A 24571-nucleotide genomic window follows, 5' to 3' on the forward strand; every position below is an offset into this window, starting at 1 on the left:
TTTGAATATAGCAAGTTATTTTTATGCTCATTTGCAGAAATCTTTCCCAAATACATGAATCAAATTTTTTTCCTTTTTAATGTACATTGGAAACATAATTAGATGTATTCATTTCTCAGGACTGTGTCATTTAAGCAAGTTAAGAGTATTAGATCTCAGGTCTTAAAATGGGCACCTTTATTTATAGTATTTCATCATGGTTTTAGCAAATAAATACATTCTTGAATAAGCATAACATAGTCATCATAATTGTTTAAATTCTTAGTTCACGCTGTTAATGCACTAAATTCAAGACATTAGAAAAAGGACCAAACTTCCTGAGAGAAATTTAAAGTGAAAAGCCTTTTAATAAAGAATAAACATTACAACACAACTTTAAAAAAAACTCATAAAATCATGGAGTGCAATAAATGCTTTTTATTGTATGCTCATTTCAATGAGTAACATTTAGAAATAATAATCCCACGTAACAGTGACGATCTTATTTTACAGCGTGTACATCATTTACAGCCACATAACACACAATTTTAGATTTTCCAAATTTAATATTCTGAAGTTAAGAAAGATAAAAAATTTATTCTTAAGGAACTGATTCTTATCTGGTGCAAAAACAGAAAGGTGAACATTATTTGAAACACAAAGCCACGATACAGCATGAAGTTAAATTACATTTTAATTATATTGAATAGCTGAATGTAGACATGAAGCAACTAAAACTTAAAAGTACACATTATATGCGTTACATTTATGAACAGGATTTTCATTAAATTTCCCTAAACCAGCTTTTAATATTAAGCGCCATTTTGATTTGCAGCATGCTAACACAAAGCGTTGTTAAAGGGATGCATATTTTAAGTTTATACACTGTAAACTGAATATCCACCTCCAAACTCTATTGGCAGCATATTGTTCTGTTAAATACTGCATAAATACTGCCTCACATTGAAAATGCATGTTAATAATATGGTACACATAGATTTTAAAAATCAAAAATTTCAATAATGGCATAAAATTGCACCTTAAAACATTAGAGCAAGTAAGACTAGAACAATCATACTTGCTAAGACTGTCCAAAAAAAAAAAAACTCTAAACATTATAATATTTAAGAAAACTGTGTTCTCTCAATTTAATCTTTAGATCATTAAGAAATATAGTGCTGACTTTGTTTGTAACACTACCGTTGCATCCATTTTAGAAAGCCATATTTGACTCAAATATACTTTTGTCATATATGACATACCAAAACAATCAACTTGAACATCAGAAAAAAGGGAACTTTAATCCTTAGACTTAACCTTAGATTTCAGCACAGAATGCTATATTTTAAACATCCTATCCTGTGATAAAATATTAGCAGCTCTGAAATTCTTTTTTTTTAATACTACTGAATTAATCTAACCTGTTTTCCAGTGAAATTTCCTTTAATGAATACACAAAACTTTTGCCATTTCTGGAATTCAATGTCCAAGTACAATATAAAAGGCTCAATGACTAAGTGACTGATGGATGACTGCACTTTATTTCCCCACCCCATTTGTAAAATTGCATAAAAGTGAGGCTTGCTTGTTATAGCAAAGCATTGCTAAACTCTTCAACTATGTATTTTCTTTTCAGAAACATTTGTCTCTAATATGATCAGCCAAATAAAGTATTTGTCTTTGCTTTTCCCCTCTGTAGTTTAATTACGCATATAATACTATTAAATAGACACTTAAGAAGTTTTTCTTCAACCATTGCATGGTGCTTCTTAAATTCTTTAAGTAATTTTCAAAGGGCTACGAGATCCCCTGTCAATTCAAATATTTTAAGATCTTTAATACAAAGAATGTAAAGTTATGGTTTAATATCAAGCTTTGAAACCAGATGAAACAGTTAGTGAGATTTTTCTCCCAAGTAGCATATCATATTTTCTATAGCTTCTTTTGCTATATTGATCTTATTACATAAGAGCCTCCTTGTGGTGCCTCATAATATGCTGATTTTTTTCTGATGGTCTTCGGAATCCCTTCTTGCAGAATTCACATCTGTGTGGATAGTCTTTTGTATGTATTGATATCACATGTCGTTTAAAGCCAGATGCATCTGTAGTGCTGTATTCACAATACTCACATTGGTAAATCTTCCTTCCAGTATGGGTCTTCATATGCTTTTTGAGCTCATTTTGCTGTCTGAACCCTCTCTTGCACCTTTTACACTTCAATGACTGATCCTTAGTATGAACTGAAAGGATATGACCACTAAGAATAAATGGATCTGATGTTTTAAAGTCACAGTGCCTACACTGATGAATCTTCCTACCCTTATGGATATCACTATGCTTTTTGAGCTCAGAAGGACGATGGAAACCTTTATCACAGACCTCACATTTGTGAGGAAAATCCTTAGTATGAACTGATATGATGTGCCTCTTAAGGTCACTTGAGTTGGTGCTCTTATGGTCACAATGAGGACACTGGTGTGTCTTATGTCCTTGAAACAAATCCAGATGGCGTTGAAGCTCTCTCTCATCACCAAATGCTTGGGGACAATGCTCACATTTATATGGCAAATTGTTACCATGCTTAGATTTAATGTGAGTTTTCAAATTTGACTGATCTGCACACCTGAAGACACAGTACTGACACTGATATGGCTTCTCACCAGTATGGGTTCTCATATGTTTCTTGAGTTCAGAAGGATGTCGAAAACCCTTCCCGCACTCAACACAAACATGAGGAAAATTCTTGCTGTGAACAGCCAGTAAATGTCTGTTCAACAGTCCTTGTTCTGCAGTTTCATAGTCACAGTATTTGCACTTGTGCATCTTCGGCTCCTTGTCTCTTAAGATAAGTTTATTTGAACTCAGTGGGCTAGCCTCTCTGTATCTTCGTGTGTATTCTGTAAATTCATGGGTTTTGTCAACTTTGTTTATAAGCTTATGGCTTTCTAAGTGGTTATGGAAACTCACTTTCTTGTTAGTTGTAAAGTCACAATCTGTACACTGATATTTTTTTCTCATCAAATGATCAGGATGATTCTTCATGTGTCTTTTTAAGAATCCCCTGGATTTAAACTTTTTTGTGCAAATATGGCAAGGGTATACTGTCAGGGGCTGTCCGTCAGGACCTATTATAACAGCTAGATGAAAAAAAAAGGAAGTTGTGACATTTGGTCAGACTTTTTTAAGGATATTAAAGCAAAGGTGCCAAAATTAGTTGACATTCACTATGTGAAAACTATACTAGATGAATAAAATCCTGCAAGATAAAAATGCACATTAAAAAAAATTTATGGTATAGTAGCTCACTAAATAGTAATGAGTGACACTCTACTAAAGACTACTCATGTACCAAAATGCTATATCATGTATACTTTGAAAAACAGAGACACCCTTTATTGTTAAAGCAACCTGAAAATTCTCTTCTAAAATATCTTTTGAATAAAGAGCAAACAAGCATAGTTTTACTTAGTTTCAGTCACGCACTATAAAAAAAGTTATTGATATAATACACAAACAGGTACATGGAGAGTAGGTCTACCCTGCAAACAACTGATTTTTTTCTTTGGTTACAAAAAACAGTACTTCCACATCTCAAATTATTATAATATTCATAGATTAATTTACCTGTTTGCCACTGCCTTGTTTCTCCCCTTCTCCTCTTCTTGGCTTTTTGTTTAAGTACTTTATTCGCATTAATGCTATCACAAATTTGAAGGTACTGTGCTGCTGTACTACTTCTGTTTTCTAATGTTGAATCCAAAGTATTTCCTGGGAAAAAAATCAATACACCATTAACCTACATCTATTTATACTTTTTTGGTTTTTTTAGATGAATTGCTACAGATGACATGGTACCAAGTTGCCATTTTGATAAAATTTCACAAAGTATACCCATCTAATTCTCTTCTTTTCTCTTCTCTTCTCTCTCTGCTCTCTCTTACACACACACACACACACACACAGATGTGCATATGTAAACACTTTGTATAAGATATCATGTGAAATTAGTTTTAAAATCTCAATTTGATCATCCTAAAGAAATAAACTGAAAAGATGAATGTAATGTAAGAAACTGAATTGTAAGACCCTAAACAAAATCTTGGCATCAGATCAATTTCTCACTAATGAAGGCTGATGAGAAATTAAAGGGATTTAGCAAGAAATACAGCTATATCAGTGAACCAATATAGTCATGGCAACTATGTGTAATGCATACAAAACAACAGATCCCTCATATATATGCTCGAGAATAGTGTACTTGATGTGAAGAATATGAGGACACTTGAAAAAGTTCATGGAAAGATTCATATAATCTTTTAATTCTATTTCTCCAAAAACTTTTTGAAGTACCCTCATGTTAAGTATTAAGTAAGTATTAAGATTGATTTTAGGGTTAAACATAGATGTGATAGGCAGGCAATTTACTGCAATTTAGTGGGTTCAGTGCATACAGAATAAAGTACTTAATAAAATGCCGGTTCTCACAAATCTGTTGTGGTGTTATGCAATTTAGTTTAAAAATGTAGACCTACAATGCTGTCGGGTTAGCTTATACCCTGGGATATATGCCTCTCATCAATTTCAAATTCACTGAAATCTACTTTTAAGTTTAGAGAGCCAAAATACTTCCCAAGGGTAGAAACAATCAGACACTTTATCATGAAAAAAAGTCTCCTTGCTTAAGAAAAAAAAATCAACCATGGAATAAACTATAAAGCGTATTAAAATTTAAAAAAAAAGCTGGCACATGGGTTTTACATAACTGTTACATATAATTCCAGTGCTTGCCATGGAAATTAAGAAAACAGCTCCACCACAAGAAAGACATTAATAAGTGGTTGATATAGTGAATACTTTTTACTTTTCTGTCCAAATAATTTCTATTTTATAATTTTTTTTCCCATGGAAACCCTTTATGACCCATGTGGCAAACTGCCTGATACTTGATATCTTGAGGAAAATCTAAAATGAACTCCATTCACAGATTAACACACATTATGTCCACACATAAATGAATCAATTCCCCAAAGAAGCAAATGCCTATGTAACTAACTAGATTAGGTATGACCAGGAAAGTAAGAGTCCAAAATATGTGTCTGTAGACACAAACTAATTATTCTTCACTTCCCAAGCCATATCCAAAGCCAGATATTTAACTTATATCTTATATACAGTGCTCTCTCACCTGATGCGTGACAATCTTCATACCTTCGGGAAACTCTTCTTTCATCTCCTAAAGAAAAAAAAAAGACTAAGTAAAAACTGATATGCTGTTTTTAATTACTAATGGATCACAACTTATTCTGCAAAATCTTACTTTGCCCACCATCTCTCGGATTTAAAAGAATTTTTGTTGAATTCTTCTGCTCCCATAGATTAGATCATTTTAGACACTGAAAATAACGGCTGCTGTCAGCATCCTTGGAGTTGCTAACATCTAGGACAGTTTTACTTTTAAATGAAAACTAGGTAGATATTTCTGCAGAGTACCCCCAACATTGAAGATGCTCAATAAATGACTGCTGAATGAATGAACCTTTGGAAGAACCAAGTTTAGAAAAATTAATATATTTGAACAACATAATTTTTCAAAATAAAGAGTATATCTGGACCTTCTTGTTTATTACATAAGAATGAGATAAAATAGACAAAAAGGGAAAAAAATAACTTGATAAATTTACCTTCTATTACAATACTTTCTAAAAGAGCACACCTGGGTTTCTGTTTCTTTTCAAAACCTCAAAATCTTATTATTTGTATTGCTAATAAATAAAATGAGTTTTTCCAGAAGGGGAAGGATCGATTTTCAAAAAAATTTCTATTTTAGAAAAATAAAATTGTAATGGCACTCACTTACACAGGTAGGATTTAAAACAGATCCTACTGAAAAACACAATGCATTAAGCAAGGTTCATCTTAAATAATACAAGATATGTGGTAGAAAAATCATGTAAAGTAACTAGAGATGAATTAGTCCACAGCAAAACATTTTACATTAGCCAACTCATGGTGGCATTAGCACAGCATATTTAATGGCCAAAAGGCTGATTAGATACATGTTATGTACTTTATCAGGTGAAAAAATGCCAGTGTCCTACCATATGCCGCAGCCCAGACAACAGGGACAACTGTTTTATTAACATCAGAGTCCTCAAGCTGAATTTCAGGGAGAGAAGTTCCTTCCTCTTCCCCTACAATGACTTCCATGTAAACTTCATCTGCTATTTCAGCGCAACCTAAATTTTAGAAATAATTCCTGTTTATAACCCCAAATATTTAATAAATGGGTAAAAATTCCAAACAATTAAAATTTTTCAACTTTCAGGATATCAATTTGGTTAATTAAAAAATTTATAAATTTAATTTAAATTTGTATTAGGCACTTTTGGAGGCTAGTGCCACTAGGAGACAATCATTTACCAAAATTCTTATTCTTCTCTTAGAATCAAGTTCCATGAAAATGGCTTTTTTATTATATTAAACATGTGTGCTCAAAATTTATGGAATACAACCCTTTTTATAAATTTGTAATGCCTGGTTGTATTCCATAAATTTGCCTGATGGTTCTTTGAAACTCAGAAAGCATTTCCCTTAGAAACAGTACTAGAAAGTAGTCTATGCTATCCCACATAATATACTATATAACTATACATGTAATGAAAAATAGTCAAAAATACTAATAAGTGTAAAAATTTGAAAAATATTATTAAAATTATATGCAAGGATACTTCAAAAAGTTCATGGAAAGATTCATATTATCTTTTAATTCTATTTTCCCATGAACTTTTTGAAGTATCCTCATATAGTGTGTGTGTGTGTGTGTGTGCCTATGTGTGTATAAAAAATGCTGGTGCTCAAGAGTATGTGGACACCCTTCAAGAGACTGGATATTAAGACTCTACTGAGGAGAAAAAGCATTAAGTGAGGCTCGCTTAAAAAAACTAATACTGCAGTAAAAATATTTAAACCTAGCAAGGCACTTAATATACTTTATGTGAAATAATCTCCTTACATTTAACCTGTTAAATAGAAAATTGGTTTGAATTTATACTTCTCCTTTGATTAACATACTGGGATCTTGTACTCATTCTAGGAGAAATGTGGAAAAAATGTGGCGAAAAAGTGTCCCTCTTCTCCCAAGTTTCTCCTCTCTCCATTAACCAGAAAGTGACACTGGTCAAAGTTCTCCACATCCCCACAGAATTCTGTTATCACCTAACCTAAGCTTCCGTCTCCCACCTCCTACTGCGTCCCTTTCCTAACCAATGAATGAAAAATAAAAAGAGAACTTAGAGACCAAATAGAAATTATTTTCTTGGAATTTTTTCCTCTCCATCCAAATCTTCTCCACTCATTTGTTTTGATATTTTCAGCTGTGATTTAGTACTCATGTTTGGGGGTGGAATTTAGCTCCCCATGGCTTCTAGGGAAGGAAACTTGAGGAGTAGGTAGACATCAGAGTGCAGCACAGGTGAAGTCCAGTATTGTCGAGGTAATACAGTGAAATGGAGGCTCTTGCCCTCCAAGGGCAAAACAAAGTAGTATTTTTCTCAGCATGGTAAAAACACGGAAGTAGTTTTAGGGAAGAATTTCATTCCTATACTGAGGTGAGGAGAAACTAAGCAGAGAGTAATATTTCTTCATAAGGAAATATATGGCATGGTAGGAAAGAAAACCTGAAGATTTTTTTTTTCACCCTGTGGTACTCAGCCCAAGAAACGTTAAGCATCAACTACATGGATATCATCAACAGCATAATAAATCAAGATCCTGGCAGCTTGGCTTGGAAGAATACTTACACAACTAATCCCTTCAGTGACCAAGAAGAACAACCAGTTAGCTCTTCCACTGCTAAATCCAGAGAGGCCAACAATGCTTACTGCCATATAGAAAGAACACTGGCAGTAGAGTCAGACAGATATGAATTCAAATCTGGCCTTCTCTACTAAATACTGGAATGATCTTTGGCAAATTACTTCCCTGGAACCTTTTTCCCCTTCCATAAAACAGGGATAATGCCACCTACCTCAGAGATGAGTATGAAAAGTAAATGAGATTATATATGTGCAACATAACCACCAACACACATAAATACTCAATAATTCTCTAAATATTTGTGAGCTCCACTGAAGGCAGGAAATGTACGTTGCTCATCTCTGTATTTCTAGTATAGTATCTAAGATACAGTATTTCAAATTTGCTGACTTAAACAGTACACATACACATGAATGGTTAAAAGGACCCTTCCCTTTTAAATTTACAATGAAGGGTCAGGCTTATCTTATTTAACTTTGTTCCTATATAGTGCTTGTATCTCTGAGATTGCTTTTTTATTTTTTTTAAAGAATGCATGATGGCTACTCATTAGTCACTACAGTGTCCCTTTTTTCTTACTGATATCATCTTCTTCTTGAGAAGAATCTTTAACTGCCATGTAAACCATCTTCTCCCGCTGCATTCGGCTCTGGTCAAGTACTCCAGCTACAGAATGTCCACTGGTGTATTCACTCTCTGTGACAATTTCCGTTCCACCTGAAAAATTAAAACACATCAAAATAGAGATGTATCATGGAATTACTCTCCAAATTAATAAGGAGGATATATAAGAAGTATATTCCTTTAGAAAAATACTTTTTTAGAAATTCTGAAATAAATTTCAAAGTGCCAAGAACATTTTCATATAAAAATTACACCTTAAATTTTCACTTACCAATGAGAAGTAACAATTGGTAACACATCACACTTATATGCCAAGCACTATATAAATCTTTTATATATATTTACCCATTTAATCCTCACAACAGCCCTATTAGGTATTTACTATCATTATGGCCATTTTACAGATGAGGAAACAGAGGCAGAAGGAGGTTAAAGTAAGTCAGGTAACTGGCAGAACTAGGATTAAAACTGAAGCAGCCTGCCTCTAGAATCCATGCTCTTAAACACTCATTATAATCTCTTACTCTAAAAGAAATCCTCTCCACTCATGTTTTATTTTTAGCCGTAATATTCTACGCATGTTTTAAAGAATCTAAGAATGACATATTCTACATTCTTACTTTATATTCATATACAATTTTTAAAATATACCACCCCCAGAGAAACCTATATAAAAATGTGTGCTTTGAGGACAAATTTAGAAAGCTCTAGAAAAGATAAAAATTAAATTCTAATTCTTAACTATTATAGCAATTAATTAAAATTAGTCTTTATACCTATTTCAACATCATCTTCAGCCTCTGCTTTAAATATATACACTTTTATTACTTCTGAACCAAACCCATCTTCTTTAACATCTTCTTGTGAACCATCACTGCCGATTTTTAATGGTGTGTTCCCCATATGCTCTAATTTCTCTCCAACATCATCCACTGTAAAACATAAAAAGAAAACTATTTCAGTCAAGAAGTCCCATTGACATTTAGTGGGTGTTAAGCATAACTGCAATGTGAAATAATGTATTAACCACCTATCCTTGATGACCTATTATGCAGCCATTCAAAGTGTTATATTTCATGGCAAAACAGTATGCCACATCAGAAATACCATGTGATCACAATTACATAAAAAAACTATTCAGAGATTTCGACTTACATGCATATGAAATACTTAACAACCATATAGCTTTCATTAAAATGGCTTGGGAAAAGATTAGTCTCCCATCACTTTCAACATTTTAAATTAAATCCTAACACCAAAATTAGTAACAAAAAATTAAGAACATAAAATACATATGACTCATAAAATAAGCTCACATAAACAACAGTGCCAAATTATATAGCAGTTCTTTCTAAAACCAACTAACATATGAGATCTAGGATTAAAAATTAGTAAACACAGAGAATACCTAAGTGATTTTATTAAAAGTGCCTTCCATAAATCATTATAAAATAAAATTTTAGTAAATACTCTAATTTTTGTTGAGTAAATGAACAATAACTTCAAACCAGAAATTATACCTTCTAGATTTGGCAATGTGTGCTTCACTTTAAAATCATTTATAAAGGAAATACCTAATCGGGTTCTTCTATCTTTTTTTCCCTATTAAAAATCTGATATGCCAATGCATATGAAAAAAAATCATACAGAAAGGCAAAGCAACGATATTTGACACTATTACTTACATTTTAAGTATACTGACAAAATTTGATTCTCTGCTATGCAGTCTTTAAGGATAACATTTAGTTTCACATGAATATTATGCATACATTATGCAATGGATAGATTATATTAATAAACTTTGTCCTACCATAAGTAATATTCAAATTTATTACCATAACATTATATGCCTACCATTTTTATTTCAATGTTGTTCCTATAAAAACTGAAATGTGATCTAAATTGAAAATCTGCCCCTCCCTATTATACATATCACAGTACCATATATGAAACAAATTTCCAAAGCTCCTGAGTATATTTAACAATCTTAGAACTATTAAAAACAGAATAAACTGGCAACAAAAAATTATTAATTCAGTACTCTTAAAACAATTTCAGAAAGATATGAATGAGTCCAAGTCCAGAATTTCCCTACTTCAGTTTCAAATTTGATACATACAACCTCAGAATTATTCTTTTGGCCTTTCAAAATAGTGTGAAACAACACATTTTAGAAATTCTTTTTTCACTGCAAAGCTACTTTAGCACTGTGATTAAATATAAATGAGTTCGTACTATTTAAGAGTTTGAATAGTTTATTGTCTATGAAAGCAAGCACCCAAATGGTCAAAATAAACAGACTAAATATTTTCATTCCATCATAGCCCCAAATTCTACTACTATATTTTTTGGAATTTTTTTTAACAATCAGACAAATTAAAATGAGAGAAAGCAAGATGAAGTATCTGATATTGGTTTAATAGTTTCTCTTAAAATATATTGAATAAAATAATGAGATCAGAGAAAATTAAAAGAGGCAAGTTGAGTTTTCCGAAAAAAAGTACTGTCTCATTCTTGGAAAAACAAACACAGGATATACAAAAACCTAAAAACATGTTCGTAATATGAATTTCTTAGGTTGGAATAACTCATGGTAAATTAATGAAATAATAAAAACTCTCTCATTTGATAAATATTGCTATACTAGTTTTCTCTAGGATAAGCTGAATTAAAACTATAATTCACAAAACTAAAGCTCATGAAATGAAAAACACATATTTTTCAACTATTGGTATTCTCTTATTCCATTTTCTGTTGCTATTCTCTCTGATTCCATTTCTAACTTTTCTTAAGTTCTATACTTTACATTTAATGCATTCATTATTTTCTACTTACATTTCTCAGAAAGAACAATTTTGAAATGTACTAACTGAATCTGTTTTGCATTTTAAGTTCAGAGAAGATGATAAATTTATTAAAGTTGGTGTGCAGTTTTAAGAGGTAAACCATCAACTTGACCAAGATCTAGTCTATATCCTTTGCTGCAAAAGGTATAAAGTTAACAAAGAGTTAATAGGCAATAGGCAATCAACTGACTTTAGAATTAAATCGTCAAAGACTCTTCTCAATGCAGATAATACTTAAAATCCCTAAAATACAAGCTTAACTTTCTCCTTGTTGTAAGACATGCAATATTCAAACCCCACAGTGCTGCTTCTCAACCCAGCTAAAAGCAGGTAATATAAAACCCACCACAGAATTCTACTGGCACTAAATATAATATAAAAGGGTAAGATGCATTGTTTGCCAACATTGCAAAGTTTGGTAACATTCAGTATTCTTTTATAGTCTACTGGCATAATTTGATAAAAATTTCATTTTAGCAAAACATGGAATGTAACATTCCTTTTTAAAGCTAAGTAGGCTTTTTACTTTACCCCTCTTATGTTACATCTACCAAAATTATATGATAGGTATGATATCATAACTATATAGTATACTGATGTACCACAGGGATGTGATCAGGCAATGTGCAAAGGATCCGTATTTCATGATGTAGGAAAAAAATTAATCACATATAAATTTCAAAGGTATGCCACTCTCAGGTATATACCCAAGAGAACTGAAAAAATATGCCTACACAAAACCTTACATACAAATGTTCATATAAGCATTATCCATAATACCCAAAAAGTGGAAACAACCCAAATGCCCATCAATGCATGAATGGGTAAACAAAATGTGGTACAGCCATATAATGAAATAGTACTCAGTAATAGAAAAGAAATGAAGTACTGATACGTTCTAAGATGTGGATGACCTTTGAAACATTACGCTAAGTGAAAGAAGCCAGACACAAAAGGCCACATATTGTATGATTCCATTTATATGAAATGTCCAGGATAGGTAAACTTACAGAGACAGAAATTGGATTAGTGATTATCTGGGAGTGGATGGACTGGCAGGTAACTGCTAACGGGTACATACACGCTTTCTTTCTGAGGTGATTAAAAGTTCTAAAGTTGATTGTGGTGATGGCTGTACAGCTATGTGAATATATTTATTTATTTATTTTTTGGTGGCTGGCCAGTAAGGGGATCTGAACCTTTGACCCTGGTGTTATAACACTGCACTCTAACCAACTGAGCTAACAGGCCAGCCTTGTGAATATATTTAAAACCACTGATTTGCACACTTTAAATGGATGAATGAATTGTATGGTGTGAGTTATGTCTCAAAAAAGCTGTTACATTTTGAAAAATTACAAAGATATTAACTTTTATCTTTTTTCCCTGAAATTGGTGAGGTTTAACTGAGACTTCCCATCATGACCCTATCAAGATATTTTGCTTTATAAAAAAATATGTTCCTGAAAAAAAAGAGTCAATTTTTATAAGTAAAGTGTGATTTAAATATGTTATATTGGCTCAGTATAAAGAAAATTCCCTGCCCCAGTGAAGCGTTGCATAAAGGAAATAATCACCTATAAGTATATTATGGATGTTAAGTATTTTTAAAGAAGAGCACATCTGGCACAACTTTAGACAGATAACGGTTACCCTATATTATTTCCAAATTACTTAGCACAAGTGGGAGAGTCTAACCATCTGCTAAGATAAAGAATTTTTGAGGTTTGGCCTGAATGTGGACTAAACTCAGATGCAAAGCAGTCTAAAATAAACATGTTAAATAGTTTTGCACAGAATATATGCATACATATTTAGACAAACAGAATATAAACACAGGAAGAACTGTAGAACATGATCTGAGTTTATGATTCACTTTTCAAGTAGTTAATTTAAAAATTAATATATTATTTAACATATTACGCTTAAATTCCTAAGCACAACTGAATTGACATCTCCAGTGCCTGCCATATTAAAAAGAAAGCAGTGACTACACAAAATAATTTTACCATTTTGAAACATATATATATTTACCATTAACATTTTGTATTAGTTAATGTTTTCAAATCTATATTTGTATTCTAAGATATTAATAAGTTGTATTATTTTACTTAATTTTGGGTATACATTTTCACTGAGTAAATTAAAAACATGAGTAAACTCAAAAAAGCATCTCGACAACACAGATCTGAAAAAAAAATTCAAAAAGATCCCACTCACAACTTTTATTGAATATATTCGCCATCCCAGAAAACCTTTCCAGATTATATAAATCTATCTCTTGAGTAATTACGGACTTTATGTTTCACTTACAAGATATCATTAAGTAGTCTTCAGAAGTGCTCTTGACATCATCATCATCATCATCATCATCATCTTCGGTTTTTATAGTAACTGTAGAACCAGGAACACCACCAGCTGCTTGAATCACAGTTTCTGTGTCTGAATTAGTTACAAGAACCTCCTCTGATACCATTGTGGGAGAGTCAACTCCTGAAACACAGTCTTGGACCACATGTTCTAAGTGTCCATCAGGACCAGTAACAAGGTCAGCCACAAAAACCTGCTCAGGTACCCTAACGGTTTCTGTAATTAGTTCGGAAGTCAAGATGTGATTACCATCATCTTCCTCTAAATCGTCTTCAATGGCAACATCAGCTTCAAGTACGGCTTCAGGAACAATCACACCTTCTGTTACTACATCAGTCTCTGTGATGATATCAGGCCCATGGACAACTTCAGCTGCAAGGCCATGATCAAGAGTTATCCCATCATCTGTGACAACGTCAGAAACTAATACAGCTTCAGGAACTGAAACAACAATATGGTCTCCATCGATATGTGCAGTACCAGCCATTCCAGCCACTATAATACAAACAATTATCCAAAAAAAGGTAAAGTTATTTTATTAATTAAAAGTACTGCATTTGATATATCAAATGCTATAATATATTTCTTACATATTAAGTAGTCCTGGCCAAATATGTCATTTTTAAAAATCACTGACAATTTAAGGGCAATAAAAACCATCACCAACCAGGAATTAGGGTAGAGGTGGGTGAAAACAATGTTAGTAAAATCTAAATTAAGACCTTATAAATAATGTGCTTTATTTTCAAGTTGAACATAAAAGCCATAACGAGATGTAACTACATTCCAATAAATACAGCTAAAATAAAGAAAAACAGTGATAACACCACAGGCTGGTGAGGATGTGGAGAAACTGGATCTCTCACACATTGTTGGCAGAAATGTAAAATAGTTCCAGCAGCTACCCTGAAAAATAGTTTGACAGGTTCTTACATACCACCCAACAACTGTACTCTAAGGCATTTTCCCCAGAAATATTAAAACATATATTTACCTAAAAAACTGTACATGAATACTCATAACAGCTCATAGTAGCTATTACTCATAGTAGCAAAAACTTGGAAACAACCCAAATGTCCTTCAGCAGGTAAATGGTTGGTTAAACTAACTCTGGCACACCCTTACTGTGAAATACTACCCAGCAATAAATAGGAACAGACTATTAATACATTCAACAACCTGAATGAATCTCCAGTAAATTATGTTAAATAAAAAAAGCCCATTACCAAAGGTTATGATACTATATAATGTATAAATGTAACCATTTATATAATATTCTCATAATTATAAAACTATAGAAATGAAGAACAGATTAGTGGTTGCCAAGGGTGAGGGTGTGTGCAAATACACAGGGATAGCATATATATATATATGGTAATGGAACAGTTCTGTATCTTCATTATGGTGCTTTTACACAAATCTATATGCGGGATAAAACTGCATAGAACTGTATACACTCACACATACACACATGAATGCACGTAAAAAACGGTAAAAACTGAATGAGGTCTGCAGTCCACTTAACAGTAATGCACTAATGTTAATTTCCTGGCTTTAATATTGTACTACATTTATATAAGATGCCATCATTGAGGGAAGATGAGTAAAGGGTACACAGGACCCTATGTACTACTTTTTCCTACTTCCTATGAGTCTATAATTATTTCAAAAAATTTACAATAAAAAGGACAAATGTAAAAGGATACTAATGTTAAATTAAATGAGTTAATAAAATATTATATTATAAAATAGATATTGTAAACATGAAAGACCCTGAACTTGTTTAACTTAGAAGAATTACTATATACAAAAGTGGAAGGCATCTTTCAACACCTGATTTGGCAGGGAAGAAACCCTACTCATCTTAGACTAAGATCTGGTTTGGTAATAGTAAATCTGCAGGAAAAAAGCTTTAATGTTTTTCTTGGGCAGTATTGTAAATACCAGCTCCCACCTACTTTGTAAATATTGTATGAGTATAAAATCTCTTTATGAGGAATTCTGTTAAGTTCTGTCTCCTTGAGGTGGTATAGTAACCAAGTTAAGAGAGTTTGTGAATCTGGTTATAATAAATTATCTACATGAAATAATCCAGTAAAAGCCTTTTCCACATAATGATCACTTTCTATAAAGTAGTACCTGAAAGAGTCCCATTCGTTATACAATTTTCACTATTTTTAACCAAATCATTATGGCAGTTAGTTAATAAGATAGGAAAGAGACCAGTGGACGCCATCAATACCCTAACGCATCAAAGAATAAGGTGAGAAGGGAAAGCTGAGCTTTCAACAGAACTCTTAGGATTATCTTCCTCTTAAACTTCCGGAGTCCTTCTCGCCATTCTCAAACTCTTACCAAAACTACCAAACGACACCAAAATGACACAGCCACAATCCTGGGAAACTGGTAGTCAAAGGGAGTATGTATAAAATAAGTACTTTCTGTTCATTTGTTATTCCACTGGCCATTTCAGAGATGGGGAGGGAGTAGGGATTCAAATTTAGCATTCAGCAAGCCTGGAAATGTGGTTTTTCACAAGGAAAAAATAAATCTTAAGCCTGTAAAATTCACAGTACTGGAATTCTACATATATAAACAATAATGCTGCTACTTCATAGAAATCTTTTCACAAATAAAAGGTTTAAAATATGGGAAATTCCATTTATTTTAGAGAATTGCTGGAGGTTAGTTTGGTTCCTGAGAGTAGACCACAGGGAAGGACAGAAGGATGGAAGAATAGAATGATGCCAGTTCTGGCCCAGGTTCAGATTAACCTGCCTGGGTGTATTCTAAGAAGATGGAATAAGTGTTTTTAAGTTCAACGTACCCTCTAGTAGGAGTTTACACGTCAAAGTAAACCAGATCTACACCAAAATAAATCCAAATATGCTTGTTTACCCTGAACCAAATGATCTCAAGGATCCTAGACGAAGAATTTGATGAGTACCCCACAGGGTACTGGCAGGTTTCTCAGACTAAGATCCAAGATGTCTCCAATTAGATTTTGCTCTTTCCTTTCATCAGTTCATCTGTTAGATTCCATTGCATTTCTAAACAAAGTCATTTATTTAACTATACACTAGCCATATTTACTGTGCTGACTATGCACCAAGAAACCTAATATTTTTATACACATTATCTCATTTAATCCTCTGAATAACTGCACCAGGTATGTGTTATTATGCTCATTTTAAATATGGAGAAATTATGGTTTAGAGAGGTTAAAGCTTGCCCAAGGTCCAAGCTGGGAACTGAACTAATTGACTCCAGACTGACTTTTTTTTTTTAACCTGCCTAGGAAGAGAATAGAGTTTATTTACCCTAGAGACTGTTTTTTAAAGAGATTTATAGCATTAAAGATTATAGCATTAACCAAGTGAGGCACTACCAGAGGAATATATTCAAAAATGACTGTATTTTCGGTCCATGGTTGGTTGAATCTGAGGGTGCAGAACCCTTGAATACAGAGGGCCAACTGGGGAGCTTAAGCATCCATGGATTTTGGTATTCATAGGAGGTCCTGGAACCAATGCCCGAGGATACTGAGGAGTACAGTTTGACAGAAAGAGGAAAAAGACCTATCACATAGTCACTCACTTAAGTTTTGAAGAATTTATTAAGCAGCATTAAATGGCATCAAGAACTTATTTTACTAACTTAGGAAATTATAAATGATAAGAAAAAATCATTTAAAATATGGGAAATCAATTAGATAATCAGATAGCAATAATAACCAAGTCCTGATTTAAAGTATTCTCCATTTTACTAAAGTCATTGCATTTAAATGTGAATACCTGAAACGTCACCAGAATGATAGAATAAAGTTTGTTATTTGTTAGGTCTGTCTTAGACCGCTATCTAAGGCTGTTTTGCTATTTAATTTCCAAAGCAACACAGACTTTTTGTGGCATTAAAATCTTTTACAAATCTTTTTAACTATTAGGTTCAACGGCACAGACTCCAAGGACCACCAGCAAAGTTATTACATAAAGCACAAGGTTGTAAATTTTTAAGTTTCAAATATCCTACAAAAGAAATTGGTCTAATGAATTCTGAATTAATGTTTCAGATTATCTATATAGGAGTCATCCCATACTCCCAACCATGAACCTTACAAAATTCAGAGATCTTGTGCCACAGAGTATACTTATTTGGCTAGTTCTATCTGTGTATGCTAAACTCTGTTTCACAAATATCATCAATTTATGGGGTTGCAAATACCTAAATTTTGATGCTAGCAGAAACTTAAAGGGAATGCATCTAATTTCTAATGAAATTTTAGAATTTAGAAAGCTTTAACAGGTGGTTTATAAACTAAATATAGGCGGGCTGCTTTCAGAAGATATCTAAGTTACCAGGGCTAAAATTTTCAAAAGTGCTCCCAATAAAGGTCTCTTTAGGGTTAGATGTGTTTAACGCCTTTGCATTTCAAAAAATATCACACCCAGAAATGAAAACACTTATGTATGAAGTTGTGCTTGGAACTGCATATCAAAAAATATAGAGAGAGAGTTCCTTCCATCTAAGAGTTCGGAATCTACCTACCAAAGACAAATGGGAACCTAACATATTTTAAGTCAACATCATCCCTAAACCCAAATATGTGAGCATTCCCCATATTAGTTATTCTTGATTTAACTGGAAATTCAGAAATGTAATCTTACTAAAATATAAAAACAATTTAGTTGCCATCAATTTATAAGCCTCAATTTAAAAGAGCATAAAAAATGGAATTAAAAAGAATACATCCTTTAAAAAAAACAATAACCAAAAATATTATTAGGCAGTTGAATCATGAACAGGTGTATAACAAAAAACAGTGGCCTTAAACTTTTTCTAATATAAATAAGTTTATTTACTGTATTAAATTCATTTTATAAAGAGCTTTAAATGATACTATGAAAATACCAACTAAAAGCTGAAAGTAGTTCTCAAACTTTTCTATTTTATTATTTCTAAAAAGACTGGGGATAGTGAATGAAAATTTTGCTTTGTAGCCTACAACATCTTTGTGTGACTATAATTGTGTGCAGACAAATATGTGTGTATGTGTATTCTCTCCAATTCCAATGAAAGGGAATCCAAGATGTGCATTTATCCTGTGGTTTTAGGAATGCTTTGGCACAATGCCACATGCCTCCAAGGGCACTCATACTCCAGTCCAAGACACAAAGCTTTAGGCCTAATACAAAATTGTTCTAATGCAGTTAAAATATTTCAGCAACCCAAATGTCTATCAACTGATAAATGAATAAACAAAATTTGGTTAGCCCATACAACAGAATACCATTTGGCAATAAAAAGGAATGAAGTACTGACACATGTTACAACATGGATGACACTTGAAAACATGCTAAGTGAAAGAAGCCAGACACAGTATTGTATATGATTCCATTTGTATGAAATGTTCAGAATAGGTAAATCCATAGAGACAAAGAGCTGTTGCCTAGGGCTGGTGATGGGGGAGAGGATGGAGAATGACTGATAATGAGTATGAGGGGTTTTTTTGTTTTAGGATGATGAAATGTTCTAAAATTAGGTAATGGTGATAGTTGTACAGTTCTGTGAATATACTAAAAATAACTGAATTGCATACTTTAAAATGGGTGAATGGTATGGTATGTGAATTATATATATCAATAAAAAATAAAGAAAAAGCATGTATATAAAAATATGTCAATATGCATGTTCCACTTCTCTAGCAACTAAAAGGAAATAAAGTATTTAATATAATAAAGACTTAATTAAACCTCAAGACATTAAGGAAGAACAATGGAAAGGAAGATAAGAGGAATGCCAAGTAAATATTCACCTGCACCAATCAGATATTTTGTTTTCATCCTTTGAAAGGAATCACACTTTGCTTGCTAATAGGCAATGTCTTCAAGAGTGAAGGGGGTTCTGGCACTTTACCAAATGCTACAGAAGAGGTAATATTTTATATTAAACGGAGAAAATAATATATTACTTCCATTTTTTAAATATCTTACTCTAAAAGGTAAAAAATAAAGTTGAAATCTCAACCAAAACTTATTTACCATACTGAAATTCAAGTGTCCCTGTAGTCTAAAAACTATCAACTCTCAAAGAATTCATAAGGACACCTGTGATCTCTAACTCTGTAGCCCTGTTGTCCTTCCTCTAGAATTTATTCCTATACTTTTTTCTTTACCCCAAATCATTTCTAAATTATCCATAATCAACACAACTTATCTTTTAGAAGAATAAATCCACGATTCCTTTCTATTTCATCAATTAATACAGAGTCACCTCAATCCTTACCACATTCAGTCTTGATCTACCCAACTTTATTCATCAAATGACAAAGATTCATAGAACTGGAGAGAACCTTAAATGTTATCTAGTCCAACCCCCTCATTATAAAAGTGAATACAGTAATTTACCCAAGTTTACATAGGTGGTTAGTAGCACTGCCAAGACTAGAATCAAGTTGATTCTCATTACTGTGGAGTTAACAGGGGGCCAGATATATTCAACCATATTGTCCGAGAACACAAGCAGCATTTTCTTAGTTGAGCAAAGCATCACTAGTTCTAGTCCACCATCACTAATATCAGCTTCAACAACTCCATATTACCTCATGTTTTTGTTTACTTTTTATCCCAATGTACCATTTGTTTTCTCTGCTCTCACTTCAATCTTATCTTCAATTCTTATGATCCCATCCCTGCCTCTTATTACTTCAGATACCTCCATCTCTTCTATAACTCAGACTAACCCTGCCCTTACTCAGTTTCTTTGCTGACTGTCCATGGAGTCTTAGCATCTTCATCAAAATGAGTACTGTTAAGAGGTTACTGAAAAACACAGCCACGAAAGTAGAGAGTCTTGTCTTTTTTTATTTTAAAAAGAAAATTACATGCTATTGGTAACTTTCTGAGGAAATAGCATCAGAATATAATCACCTAGTACATGATTTTGCTTCTATCACTATATCACATCTAACTTCTCTGAATTGATGGAAACACTTCCTTGTTTAGCTTTACCAACAATGTAATTTAAAATGTATTTTAGGAAGGCAAAATATTCCTACGTGTGAGAACTGATAAATACTATCATAATGTGATATAATTACAGTTACTTATGCAAGTCGAGTTTTTCATTTCCAGTAATATATTACCACTATATTCCAAGTTTCCTTACCTCAATCTTCCCATAAGTTGTAAAAATGACTTTAAATAGACAACTGACACATAGCTTGTTTTTAAGAGCATAAGTTCTATAAATGTGTTTTCCTAGTAAAAGAACAATTTCTCATTGCAATTCTACCCTTTCTCAATTTATTTTTGATTTTTAGTATGTTTTTACATTTTAAAAAGAAAAAAAAAAACAACAAAGAAAATGCTTTACCAAAATCCTGCATAATCATGGTATGGGCCATTCTAGAGTCTGATGTGTGCAGTCCAAGACTTCCACCACCTGAATCCATACTTAGCAAAGTTCATTCACAAATATCTGTAAAAGGAATGGTTTTAGAAATAGTTTAAATATATTTAGCCCAAAGTTAGTAGTTGTGAGAAAAAAATGCAATTGAAAATATGCTTCTCAACCAGGTGTGCAAAGCTCATCACAAAAGAAAACAAACAAAAACCTCGATTAGATGCTCTACGTGACGACCATAAATAAAAGAAGGACCAGGTGGAAGTGAACCAAAGATAATGGAGAATAAGGCACAGTAAGGATGATGAGCCATAGGGAAGTGATAGAAGCAAGCAAAAGAACAAAACTGCAGAGCTGAGGTTCCAGTTAAAATATAGATTATAAAAGAAAAAGAAGAACGAGATGACAACAGAAAATAGTTGGGATATTTATACATTACTAGAGGACTCAGATGTCTAGCATTAGTGAATTTCATCCAGTGGCTCTCATCCATTTCTTCCAGACCCAGATCAGCCCTGCAGCGGTGCTCTGCAGATAAACTTGTATTCACCTCTGGTTCCCAGGATTCTACTTATAATGTAAAATGTTCTATCCCAGTTTCCCCGAAGTTCTTTGAACCAGTAAGGACTTCTGGCCTCACTCTACTAATTCTCTTGTCTCACAGTTTTGAGGACTCATGAAACATGACTGTTTCCTAAATATGGTAAAGATAAGATCAATCACATACAAACATTTAGCAAATTGTTTCTTTCAGCATACCATTTACTTGTAATTGTACAACTGATTTGTCTTTTCATTAGTGATTTATAAAATCACGCTAGTCTCATGGTGATTTTGAAAGCAAGGGCTCAACCTATTTTTACTTCAAATCACTTATCCTGCATTTAAGATCATCAGATAGTATGAAACATAAATTCAGATGCTGTCATTCAATATATTTCTTACAAGTATGTATGTGTATTTCCCCTTCAAACATAAGATTCTAAGTAAATCAACCAAAAGACCTGTCAATTTTATAAGGTATCTCATTTTAACTTAGGAATGTTTAATAAATTGGGGTATATCACACAAAAGATGAGGTTGTATGCTTAATGAAAGTTTTAGAAAGTTGCCATGTAAAATAACTTAATGTATTCTTAAGTACAAGGGGATAGCTAAGGTTTGTTATTTTTTCCCCTTGCCTTCAAGTTCTATCGGTATACAGAAGGCAAGAAAGTGTCACAGAACAACCCCTATCAACATTTGAATTGTATTCATAAACATGCTACAGCAGTAGGTGTATCAAAAAAAATTGGACAAAACTACTTTACATGTGAGCAAAATTACACATTTTTAGACATTCTTAGCTGTATTTTATCTTTTCCAAATACCACATTGTTTTCTTCCTTGCTGCTATGCAAAATGAAGTCCAGAGGACAAGACTTCACAATAAATTACCTGTGTGTTCACACAGATAAATTAAAATGCCATAAGGACTTATTTTTAACATTTAAAATAGTGTACAATTTGAACTTTAGAGTAATTGCTTTCTTTATCACTTAACTAATAGAACAATTACAAACGTCTTTAAAATGTTTTAAGAACTTAATTTTAATTGTTAAAAGACAAAACATTAAATAAGTTGTTAATCACCTTTTTATGAATGTCTCGAAGAAATTGTAGATTTTCTTAAATATAAAGTAAAATCTGCAGCAATTTCTTTTAATTTTTTCTTCCAAACTATGTTATTTTCTTTGAGAAAACGTTCTTTACCTATTGTAAAAGCACATTCAAAATTAGATATTGTAAACATTTTAAACCAAATCTCTTACACAACTTAAGAATGTTTTTCTTCACACTTGAACTTGCAGGGTGAGGTTTGGAAGGGTTCATATGATCAAATCTGTATTAGTCTAAAAATCATGCAAAGGGATCCCAACAGAAACAACTACCTACTACGATATAAGCAACGTTATTACACTTAGAATTCGACCACTGGATTAAACCAAAATCTTATCTAAAGCACATTTTAAAAATCATTTGCAACACCTTATTTTGGAAATTGAAAAAGGACCAAAGGGAAGCTTTATCCTTGCCAAATCCATAAAGAAAAATCCGCACTAATACTCAGTGAAGTGTAAAAATTACAACACATAGTGCAACTATTATGGGAAGTATGCCATTGTATAAATACTAAATAAATAAACGGGAGCACCTTTTTCTTATATAGGAAATTTCACTAAAATCAATAATAAAAGAGGTATTAGAACAGGAATATGTTAAGTATTGAATAACCAACAGATAGCGAGGCTTCTCAGTCTTCTCAAGAGTGTACCTCACATCCTTATTGAATTGAGGTAACCCACCAAGTACGCTTCAAGTAAACATCTTTCCATCAGCGTACGGGGAGCAGAAATCACAAAAAGCAAATTTTACTCTCATCTGTCTCCTCTAAACGTAGGTCATTCAGGACCCAGCTTCCCAATGATGTCAATAGGGTGAAGGATAGAAAAGAAATGGCAAGGCGGCAGAGCAAGAGAATGCGAAAGTAGTATTTGCAGAGATAGGAAACAAAGGAGCCCTGGCAAGTAGCAGTATTGCAGCTTTGGACGCAGCTTTCTTCCCGCATTAAGTCTCTCTTTCCCAAGACCATGCCAAGTTTCAATCATTTAGAGCACAACGCACACACGTGCCCTCTCAGATATTTACCCATCTGACTGGATCTTAAACCGAAGAAGAGAACCTTCACAGTGGAAAGGAAGAGACTGACTAGAAAAGAATACCCTTTCCCCTCCTCCCTCCTCTCACTTGGTGCAGCGGTCGCCACCGCTGCTACCCACGCCGTGCTGCCAAGCCCCTCAGCCTCCTCCCGCTCCCTCTGCCCCTCTACATGGGAGACGGCTGGGAATCAAAATGGTGGTGTTTTAGTGGAGGCGACAGTTACCGCACACGGCCCCCCCACCCAAGGCTCTGACGACTCCCGATCCCCTAAAATGCCACTTCTTCGCAAACGCCGCCATCCCTCGCGCATTCCAAAGGCTACCATTAGCGGCTGGCTGGGGGGGTGTTTTCCGCCATTTTCCCGTCACCCTAAACTACCGACGGCCTCAACGACGGCTCTAGCTCCCTGGGTCTCTGGCCTAGGGGAAGAAGAGGTTGGCTGAGGGGGAAACTAGACCGCCCTCAATTCCTCCAGCCCCTAGCTGCGGCTGACGAGAAAAACTGTCGCCCAAAGGGGAGTGAAAGCTTAGGGACTAGACGCCACTTCCATTGTTCCCTTCGCCCTACGCTGCACGCTGGGTGTGAGCCTCTCCTCCCCTCACACGAGAGACACCGAGCGCGGAGGATCCAAGTCCCCCTGGTTTCTCCTCAGGAGCCTCCTTACCTGCCGCCGCCGCCGCCGCCAGTCAGACTATGACCGCGCTCTGGATTGCTGCGGGGGGCGGCAGCCGTGGATCCGTAAGGTCCTCACATTCGGGTTTCCGAGGTTCCGCAGCCCGAGCCAATCACAAGCCACTCTGCGTCTGGGAAGCGCGCCGCCTCGTCCTCTTCTAT

The 24571-nt window shown here is 33.8% G+C and overlaps 1 protein-coding gene across 3 annotated transcripts; it reads right to left on the reverse strand.

Annotated features, from left to right (window-relative positions):
- Positions 1-397: 397 nt before the first annotated feature.
- Positions 398-22741, reverse strand: ZNF711 (zinc finger protein 711). Of its 3 annotated transcripts, XM_008576366.1 has the most exons (10): positions 22670-22741; positions 21472-21731; positions 21008-21112; positions 13580-14131; positions 9197-9352; positions 8376-8513; positions 6080-6217; positions 5167-5214; positions 3606-3749; positions 398-3118 (listed from the first exon to the last, which is right to left on the reverse strand). In XM_008576366.1, the coding sequence occupies exons 3-10, from the start codon at positions 21084-21086 to the stop codon at positions 1941-1943; spliced, it is 2433 nt and encodes an 810-aa protein (XP_008574588.1). In that variant the 5' UTR covers positions 21087-21112; positions 21472-21731; positions 22670-22741; the 3' UTR covers positions 398-1940. The 3 variants fall into 3 exon arrangements, with proteins under 3 accessions (XP_008574588.1, XP_008574590.1, XP_008574589.1); XM_008576368.1 differs by lacking the exon at positions 6080-6217 and having other exon boundaries at positions 21477-21731; XM_008576367.1 differs by lacking the exons at positions 21472-21731; positions 22670-22741 and adding an exon at positions 19449-19555 and having other exon boundaries at positions 21008-21090.
- Positions 22742-24571: the final 1830 nt, after the last annotated feature.

Source organism: Galeopterus variegatus, unplaced genomic scaffold (genome assembly GCF_000696425.1).
Source record: "Galeopterus variegatus unplaced genomic scaffold, G_variegatus-3.0.2 Scaffold1339, whole genome shotgun sequence".
NCBI lineage: Eukaryota > Metazoa > Chordata > Mammalia > Dermoptera > Cynocephalidae > Galeopterus > Galeopterus variegatus.